The 9,673-nt window shown below is 52.7% G+C and overlaps 1 protein-coding gene across 2 annotated transcripts; it reads left to right on the top strand.

The window, feature by feature from the left end:
- Positions 1-344: 344 nt before the first annotated feature.
- On the top strand, positions 345-9,497 carry EXOSC5 (exosome component 5). Of its 2 annotated transcripts, none has more exons than XM_044930683.1 (6): positions 345-596; positions 5,025-5,138; positions 5,672-5,793; positions 7,118-7,258; positions 8,219-8,364; positions 9,022-9,497. In XM_044930683.1, the coding sequence occupies exons 1-5, from the start codon at positions 449-451 to the stop codon at positions 8,330-8,332; spliced, it is 639 nt and encodes a 212-aa protein (XP_044786618.1). In that variant the 5' UTR covers positions 345-448; the 3' UTR covers positions 8,333-8,364; positions 9,022-9,497. The 2 variants fall into 2 exon arrangements, with proteins under 2 accessions (XP_044786618.1, XP_006052120.2); XM_006052058.3 differs by having other exon boundaries at positions 357-596; positions 8,219-8,308.
- The last annotated feature ends 176 nt before the right edge of the window (positions 9,498-9,673 follow it).

Raw genomic sequence — 9,673 nt, 5'->3', positions numbered from 1 at the left:
GCTGCCCCTTCATAAGCCTGACTCAAATGCCAGCCACACCCTACCAAGAAACCATACGCTACTAGTTCTGCAGCCTCTGGGACACAGATGTAGGTGCATAAAGCCACCTAACTTCCTAAAATTACTCTGACCGCCTCACGTTAGTTATTCCTGTAACCGGCAAAGAAGAGGACAACCCGTCCAGCGCCTCAGGGTTTCAGGGCCGGGGGCCTTGGGTAGGACGAGCTCATGCCAAGGCCCGCCCACTCTTCTCTTCTGTCCAATGGCTTTCCTGGACTTTCGAGGCGGGAGTGGGAGGGCCCAGATTGTTAGTAAACGCCGAGCCACGTGCGGGCGCCCCTCCTGGAGCCCCCGGGTCGGCGCGTGCGTACTCTGTACGCACCTCGTACGCAAGCGCGCGCTTCTGGGCGGAAGCAACAAGCCCCGGTTGCACGTGGGCTCCGGGGCTATGGAGGGGGAAATGCAGACTGAATCGAAGATCCGGGCTGATTCTGGGACAGAGCCCGGCCCTAGGGGCCCCGGCTGTAGCCTCCGGCACTTTGCCTGCGAACAGAACTTGTTGTCCCGGCCTGATGGCTCTGCCTCTTTCCTGCAAGGTAGGAACTACTAGGTTGTATTATTTTGGGGGGGGCGGTTACAGTGTACTGCTCTAGCTGGTAAAAATCTCTCTTGAACTGGTGCAGTTCTTGCCGGGGTGGACACTACTGCATACGCAGGTAGACATATATCTCTCCGTCCAGACTAGCAAGGAGAAGATTGTTAAGTACGCAGAATGTGAGAGGGCAGACCACCTCTAAAGAATGAATACTCCAGAATAGGGGAAATCTTCTTACCCGGGGGTCTCCCTTGACTAGGTTCCTCTCCGGTTTCCCACACACGCACCCTGGGTCCATACATCCCAGGCTGAGGCAAACCTGTTTGTTTGCATAAATGCCCAGTGGACTGTCACCACTTCCGGTTTACTCCCTAGCCCGGTGGCAGATCTTTTATCCAAATAGTTACTTCTCAGATTGATGGTGATGTCCCCAGCCCCACCTCTTGGGTTAATGTCCCTTTGGGATACACAACTTTCCCTATATCCCTAAGATTGAGGCAGTTCTTACCTATTAGGGAAATATCCCCTTTTCCTAGCTAAACAACTCTGAAACTAGACTCAGTTCCCTGATCCCTCTGAGGGAAATATTCCTCTGGGGATAGGCCTAAGGGTCACCCCCATAAATGCTTCAGACCCTGCTCTAGGGCATTACCTGAAACCCAAATACAAAACCTGCTTTCATTCATTCTTTCATTGAACAGGTACCTTTGCTTATTATTGTTCTGGGCACTGAGAAAAAGTAAATAAATTTTTTAAAAATCCCTGCTGTAACGGATTTGACATTCTTACATTCTAGTCAGAGAGACAGGCAAAAGATAAGTAAAATAGGTAGTAAAAAACTGGAGAAAAATACAGTAAGGATGTAGAATGGGGTGTGCCAGAGAGGGTTGCAGTCTTAATTAGGATGGTCAGGAAAGGCATCAACTGAGATGGTACCTTTTGAATAAACACATAAAGATGGGACTTTGCTGGTGATCCAGTGGCTAAGACTCTGAGCTCCCAATGCAGGGGGCCTGGGTTCAATCCTTGGTCAGGGAACTAGATCCCACATGGTGCAGCTAAGAGTTCGCATGCCCCAACTAAAGATCCCGTGTGTTGCAGTGAATACCCAGTGCAGCCAAATAAAAAAATTTTAAGGCAGTTTTTTTCCCCTAAAATTGGCTTTTTGCGGGGGGAGCAAACCCTAAAGAGATCAAGAGGAAAGCTTATAAAGCATTAGGAACCACAGGGCCCTGAGGCCAAAACTTGCCTGGTGTGTTTGAGGAACAGTCAGGGGGATAGGGGTGCCTGCATCGGTGACAGGAGGTGGGGTGGAGGTAAGGAGGCCTGCCCCTCATATAAAGTCTCGTGACTGAGAATGGAGCCATGTGATATGCTTGGAATATATTTTTATAGATTTTAGACTTTCTGGCTGCAGTGTTGATGGCAAAGGGCATGGGGGAAAGGAGGAGAGGAGGGTGGCACAGACCAGAGTGGGAGCAGGACACGTGGTGAGAGTCAGAAGGTAAAACCGACAAATCGCGGGTAGTTTGGTTTGGGGGTATGACAGAGTCAGAGATAACACTAAAGTTTTTTACCCAGACCAGCCGTGCTGGGAGAAAATGAGTTCAGTTGGAAACATTACATTTGCAGTGCCTAATAGACTTTCCCATGGCAGTGTGGATTCGGCAGTCGGACATACAAGACTGGAATTTGGGGGTCCTTTGGCTCTAGATGGCAGTTCAAGCTACTGATTGGATGGAATCACCAAGAAAATTAATATAGATGGAGAAGAGAAGAACTTAGAACTTAGCCCTGTGCCTTCTAGCCTGGGTGGAGCTAGGAAAAGACATTGAGAAGGAGCAACTAGTAAGGTAGGAGAAAAACCAAGAGAGGGTAGTGACCTGGAGCCTGGAGAACGTGTTTGAAATGTAAGGACCAACCAACTGTTTTGGTCCGGCTGAGAGACTGAATCATGTGAGGATGGACTAGACCTATGGGTTGACAACTTGGTTGTCTATTGTAGGTGGTTCAGCCAAGAGTCACTCTGGGACTTCCCTGGTTAAGATTCTGAGCTCCCAGTGCAGGGGACACGGGTTCCATCCCTGGTCCAGCAAGCTTCCACATGCCTTGCATCACGACTACTTGAGCCTACACACCCTAGAGCCTGTGCTCCCCAACAAGAGAAGCCAGTGCAATAAGAAACCTACGCATCACAACGAAGACCCAACGCACAGCCAAAAATAATAAGTAAAATTTCGAAAAGAAAAAGCTGTTCTGGTGGAGGGGTGGAGTCAAGGAGGAAAAGAGTCAGTGAGCGGAGACAGCTCTTCAGGAGCTTTGCTGTAAGAGGATAAGATAGATGGGCCAGGAGTTAGATGGATGTGGGGTCCAGAGGGGAGGGAATTGCTAGAGCCATGGCCTCGGGAAGATGAGAAGGGAGGCATTCTTGTGCCCAGGTGAAGCACAGACAGCACCTTTGGAGTAACAGGAAGGAAGACCCCACTGTGGATCTAGTTCTGCTTGGATAATTTCCTCCTCCAGGGTCCATTCTCCTGGAGTCAAGAGAGTCCCTCAGTTGTATGGCAGCTCTTCCTCCCCTTCCCCAGAACAAAAAAGCCTCTACCTGGGACCTCCCCAGGCTTCGCTCTCTTGCTCAGTGCAGGTGCCTGGAGGTTCTTAGAATTTAAGAAATACTGAGCCCCTTGTGTGTTCTAAAAAAGAAAGAAATACTGAGCCCCTTGTATGTTCTAAAACCCCAAAGCCCAGGACCCTGGAGCAGGATCCTCTGCAAACCCTCACTAGACTCTCCAGTGAGGTTAAAAGTGCCAAGCCCCAGAACCCACCTATGCCAACTAAGGCCAGCCCTCTTTGTGCTTATTGTTTAGTCACTCGGTCGTGTCAGCCAGGCTTCTCTGCCCATGGGATTATCCCAGCAAGAATACTAGACCAGGTTGCCATTTCCTCCTCCAGGGGATCTTCCCAACCCAGGGATGCCAGCCCTCTGTATTTTTAAATGATCTGCCATAGCGATTCTGGTTGCAGGCCTGTGTTTTGAAACCGTGCTGGAGCTCCATGTCTTCCCACTGCAGGTTGCAGGTCCAGCTGCACGTTAGAATGGTCTGTTGGAGCTCTGAGGCTCCCAGTACCTGAGCCCCAGCCCCCAGCAATGGGATTAAGGCTCTCTAGGGGAGGGGCCTGGGCATCTAGATCTTTTTAAAGTTCTGCAGTGAGCTCAGTGTGCATACAGGGTTGAGAACCACTGTGTTCACTAGTGGGTTTTTGTTTTTGTTTCCGTTTTATTTCTGTTCTTTGGTCAGGTCAGGTTTTAGTTGTGGTGCATGGGCTTAGTTGCTCCATGGCATGTGCGATCTTAGTTCCCTGATCAGGGATCGAACCGGCATCCCCTGCATTGGAAGGTGGATTCTTAACCACTGGACCACCAGGCAAGTCCCCTTCAGTGGTTCTTTGTAACTGAAATATAGTAGAAAATATCCGAGTACGTCAAAGCAGCAACAGTAAGAGTTGTTTTGGGAGGCGTTCATTCCATTTACATCCACACAGATTTGTGTGAGTTTTGGGTCCTGAAATGTATTTGAGTCTAAAATGTATTTCTTCCAGGGAGTTAGGATCAGGAATGTTTGGAAGCTGCTCTTGTAGTCCAGTCTACCCATTTTGCTGATGGGAAAACTGAGGCCCAGAGAAGTAGGCAAAATCAGCTGAGATTACAGAGCCAGGAGGAAATAAGCAGGTGCCAGGACCCAGCCCTGCATATTCATCCCTTTCTCAGGTGTCCTGACTGCTGCCGAGTTTGGGGATGTGAGCCAGAGGGAAGAGAACTCGGCCTGGGGGAAGCTTTGGAAGGAGAAGTTGGGACCAGCAGCAGTAAGAAGGAGGAAGGTTAGCACTCAGGAAAAACTTCCTGTTAAAGTTAGTAATAGTAGCTAAAGTTCTTTGGGCACTCAGCAACTTAGCAGGCAGCATCCTAAGTGTTTCTCTTTTTATCTCATTTAATCCTCATAGCTGTGAAGGATGTCCTGTAGGTGTTTGTGTTGGGTTTTGTTGTTGTTGTTTTTTTTTTTTTTTTTTTTTTTTGGCTGCACCGGGTCTTAGTCCCAGCATGCAAACTCTTAGCTGTAGCGTGTGGGATCTAGCTCCCTGACCAGGGGTTGAACCCAGGCCCTTTGCATTGGGAGCTCAGTCTTAGCCAGCAGACCACCAGGGAAGTCCCAGGGACGTACTGTAGTTATCCTCATTTTACAGATGAGGAAGTAGAGGCAGAGACATGAAGCAAATGCTCAAGGAATCACTGCCAGCAAGGGGTGGGCCAGAGTGAGGGTGACGTGGGGACCCCTGGCCACCCAGCTCAGGGCCCACAATGTTAAGTGCCTCGTGTCAGACCCCAGAGGCAGGGAAGATGCAGGTGAGCTCGCCCATGCTTTCTCCCCAGGGGATACCTCCGTCCTGGCCGGCGTGTACGGGCCAGCTGAGGTGAAGATCAGCAAAGAGATCTTCAACAAGGCCACGCTGGAAGTGATCCTGAGGCCAAAGACCGGACTGCCTGGTAACTGGTCCTCGTGCCCGGTGTCCCCGTCACTGCCCTTTCTGGTCTCCACTCCTCCTCTCAGCTCCCCTCAGCTGTTTCTTCTTCGCCAGCTCTCTGCCTGTACGTCTCTATCACTTTTCTTCCTCTCTCTCTCCATCTTCTCTCCCCCCTCCCCCCTTCTTTCCTGGCTCCATCTCTCCTCCTTTCCATTAATCTGTTTTTCCACCCTTTTACTCTCTGCCCCCCTCACTCCCCAGGGCTGGGTGCACTGGGATGGGAATGGATAGCAGCACTGGACATGGGAGAGCTCTGAGGTTCTCCTCCCCCGGGAGGCTCCCTTGGTGGGCGCTGGAGGTGGCGGGCATTAAGTGGGTGGCAGTCAGGCCTTGCCTCCCTCCCACTGGGACTCCTCTCTCATTCCCGCAAATTCTTCCCGGGCCAAGACTGCAGGCCCTTTCCTGGAGGCTTGGGTGGGACATATGGAGACAGGTGAGCCAGCTGGACAGGAAGAGCCTGACAGCCCAACCCCACCCCACCCCTGATTTCCGCAGGCGTAGCGGAGAAGAGCCGGGAGCGGCTGATCAGAAACACATGCGAAGCGGTGGTGCTGGGAGCGCTGCACCCCCGCACCTCCATAACTGTGGTGCTGCAGGTCGTCAGCGATGCTGGCTCTGTATCCTTTCCTCCAGGAAGTCCTCCAGAATCTCACTGATTGCCCTCCTTGCCGATGGCCATGTACACACCCTCTCCTAGTCTGCTTGACAGATGTCAACTTGTAGGAACAGTAAACACGGCTTGAGTGTTACTGTGTCAGGCAGTTTATACAGCACGGACAACTCACACTTCTAGGAACTGGCAGTGCCAGGACATGAGCCCAAGCCATGTGGTTCTAGAGCTCAAGGCCCCTAGCAGCTGGGTCCTGGTCTCATGTTTCAGGTGAGGAAACCAAGGCCAAGAGGCGGGAGGTCGCTTACCCAAGGTCACACAGCTGGAAGGCAGCAGAGGCTGAATTCACACACAGGCCCATCTGACTCCAGAGCCTGTGCCTTTGACCTCATTTCTGACCCTGAGCTTGGATTTGAGGCTCAACAAGTGCAGGAGCCCTGAGCAGGCAAAGCCTTTGGTTCGGCAGCTCAGCCTTGGAATGTGGCTGTGGTTTGGGTGCAAGAGGCAGAGGCCCAGAAATGGGCATTTCTAGACAGCTTTGTGGATGTGTGTGGCCCTGCATTGGGCAGATACTTCACAGATGGGGGAAAAGGAGTACTGTGAACCCACTTCACAGATGGGAGATAATGGAGGGTCAGTGGCAGAGGTGGGGCTGGCTGACTGTAAAGCTGGGCCCTGGGGAGGAGAGACTTGAGGAAACTGAGCTGGGGCTGGCGGTCTGACTCAGGCCTGTGCTCACCTTGCACAGGGCCAGGGCCACACCTCTCCCCTGGACTGCCGGCTCCCTGAGGACACTGACTCCTCCCTCTGTCATCCTGCCAGCCTGTCGCCAGCTAGCACTGCTTGCTCAATTCCCCAGCCCCGGGCCTGGTTCTGCCACTGCCTCCTTGTTTTATCTTGAAAGGCTTTTTACCTTTGTTTTGCTGAAGGTGCATACCTGCTGAGTATCATTGTGATCCCTGACTGAGGCTCAGAGAGAGTAAGTAGCTTGTTCAAGGTCACACAGCTTAGGGGTGGCAGTTCAGGTTTGGAACCCAAGGATACTAGATCCCAGGATTACTCTGCCTTTTTGTGATCGATTAGATGTCTGGTATTCACAGGCACTGGCCTGGTGAACCGGAGGCATGGATGTGTTCTGCTGACCAACTTTCAGTAGAAACTCTTAACATGGGAACTCCCTGGCGATCCAGTGGTTGGCACTCTGCACTGTAACTGCTGAGGGCCTGGGTTCAGTCGCTGGTGGGGGAACTAAGATGCCACAAGCCACATAGTGTGGTCAAAGAAAAAAAAAAGAGGAAAAAAGAAACTTAACCACTGCCTGTGGCACTCAGCTCCTGGCCTGTTGCCTGAATGCCGCCTGCATGGCCCTGGTGGACGCTGGTGTGCCCATGCGGGCCCTCTTCTGTGGGGTCACTTGTGCTCTGGACTCGGATGGGACCCTCATGCTAGACCCTACTGCTAAACAGGAAAAGGTAAGTATGAATGGTGGGGTGGTGAAAGGCCCTGGGCAGGCACCCTCCCTCTCCTCCTCCTCTGGGCCTCGCTTCTCCAAAACAGTTGGCTGGTACCAGCTCTAATCTGCTGAAGTGACAAGGGAGTTGATTTTAAGAGGTTCAAAAAGAAAAGCAAAAACTTAGAGTTTCTTCTTCAGTGGCTCAAGTTCACAATGTGCTGGGGCTCCAGTTATTCCCAGTTATCTGCTCAGGACTATGACAGTCACATCCAGTCAGGAAAGCAGAAAGAAACCCCTTGGGAGCTTCAGACGGGGGGGCGGGCGAGTGGAATTGAATGCAGGGAACTGGTCACAACAGCCGTGATGGAAGAGCTGAAGAAGCAAAAGGGAAGAAGGGAGGCCCCCCCTGAGATGAGAAGCCTGAAGCCAGCTCCTGCTGGGCGCTGTTGGGGACATGGGAGCAGTCAGATCTAGATGAAAACAGACAGTCTGGCTCTGGCCTGGCTGCTGAGGTCTGCAGCCACCCTTTCTCCATGACGACTGTGGTGGGTGGTACGCCCCAAACTCCTGTGAGGACCCAGATGCTGCTTTCTCCTTCCTCTCTTGTCTCCCACCAGATTCCCGCTAGAACCAAACTGGCAGGGGAACCTGGGAAATAGAGCTTGCTGGCTTCCAGCCCCAGAGAGCAGAGCACTCTGGGAGGCACTGAGGGATGACCATCACCGTGGCTGCCCCTCTGGGGCAGAACACTGTGCTTTGGAAGCCCCTGTCAGAGCCACGTGGTGGGATCACGTGGGGAGCGATTCCCTAGGGAGGGGGTTATGTGTAGACTCCCCTCAAAAAATACACTTGCTACGTGAGGGCCTGGCTGCAGGAAAAGCAACCCCCCCGCCACACACACACACCTGCTTTGGGGCCAGCTGAGATTGTATCTGAGGGGAGGGTCCCAGGTCTTCCACCTTGTACCTCTCATTCCTAGGAGGCCCGGGCAGTCCTGACCTTTGCCCTTGACAGCGTGGAAAGGAAGCTGCTGATGTCCACCACCAAGGGGCTCTACTCCGACGCCGAGGTACCACTGCATAATTGGGGGTGAACACCAGGCCCTTTCCACCCCCCTGACACGAGGTCCGGTCACTATTGTAAGAGGCTTAAGGGGAACCCCTTCCTTGCACCCCTTCTGTAAATAGGTTTTAAAGTTTGTGGCCATAGAAGCCTTTGTGGGAATTTTAAAGGGAAACCCAGATTTCCACCTGAGAAGAGGGGCTCAGGTGGAAATCAGGACACAGGGCACTTAAAGCCTCCCAGCTTCCAGCTCAGAGCTGTGCACCCTGGAGTTCGGGGTGTCTGAACAGAGTTTGGCACCTGCTGGGCCAAATGGTCACCAAGAACATTTACCACCTGGCCCTCCTGTGAATCCAGGTATACACGGCAGTAAAGATTTGGGGTCTCAAGTTCCATGGCTTTTAAGAGTATTCGGAGTCACAGGGCCTCTGGGTCTGAAATTCCAATCTCTGGGTCTGGAGCTCGGTGAGCCTGGGAATGCTTCTGGGGGCAGGAAGCCTGACGCTGTTGGTCTGAGGGCCTGGAGCTGTTTAATCAGCCCTGAAGCCTTCTCTAAGGAGACCATGAAGTGAGGAAGATGATAATGCACGTGGAGTAACCCCCTCACCACTACCCTCCCCTGGGGAGCGGGGCTCCCGGTGAAAGGGGAGGTGTTAGGTTTGGGGGTCTCTGGGAGTCAGGTGGGGCTCCCGGCACTGACCGCCCCCTCTCCCCTCCCAGCTCCAGCAGTGCCTGGCTGCAGCCCAGACTGCCTCCACACACGTCTTCCGCTTCTACCGGGAATCGCTACAGAGGCGTTACTCCAAGAGCTGAGGCAAGCCAGGGCAGGCTGCCCCTCCCACCACCTCCAGCGTCAAAGAAGCCAGCAGGCCGGCCCTGCCGAGAAAAGAGTGGCTATAGCCGAGAAAAGAGTGGCTATAGCCGGCCCCCTGGGCATGGGGGACGGGCACAGACCCCGCCCCACTCCAGGAAGACACTGGTAGGGTAGTGCATTCACTGAATGAAGCTACTCATTCTAACAGCCCCATGAAACCGGGACTGCAGTTAGAGTGCGCAAGCCCTGCTGGGTGCTAAGGCCTCAGCAGTGAATGAGGCTCAGGTTCGAGGAACGGTGAGGTGATAGACAAGTAACAGTAGTGTGTGTTGGATGGTGGATGCTATTTAAAAAATAAAACAATACTAAAAAAATTTTTAAAGGGGGTTTAGGTGAGTTCATGGTGGGGAAAGGGGACAGATTCAGTACATCAGTTGAGGACACCTTCGTGGAGAGGGGGCATCCGAGGGAAGTCCAGGAGGAGGCCAGGGATGAGCTTAGGGAATCATGGACACATGGTGGGGGAGGACCCCTTGGCAGAGATAGGCAAAGGTTCAA

Source organism: Bubalus bubalis, chromosome 18 (genome assembly GCF_019923935.1).
Source record: "Bubalus bubalis isolate 160015118507 breed Murrah chromosome 18, NDDB_SH_1, whole genome shotgun sequence".
Lineage (NCBI taxonomy): Eukaryota > Metazoa > Chordata > Mammalia > Artiodactyla > Bovidae > Bubalus > Bubalus bubalis.
This window is presented reverse-complemented; position numbering and strand designations above follow the sequence as displayed.

Excerpts from the sequence above, each read along its gene's own strand:
- EXOSC5 (XM_006052058.3), top strand. The coding sequence starts at position 449 with ATGGAGGGGGAAATGCAGACTGAATCGAAGATCCGGGCTGATTCTGGG. Across the intron at positions 7,259-8,218 it reads CTACTGCTAAACAGGAAAAG|GAGGCCCGGGCAGTCCTGAC; the intron begins GTAAGTATGAAT and ends TCTCATTCCTAG. Across the intron at positions 8,309-9,021 it reads GGCTCTACTCCGACGCCGAG|CTCCAGCAGTGCCTGGCTGC; the intron begins GTACCACTGCAT and ends CTCCCCTCCCAG.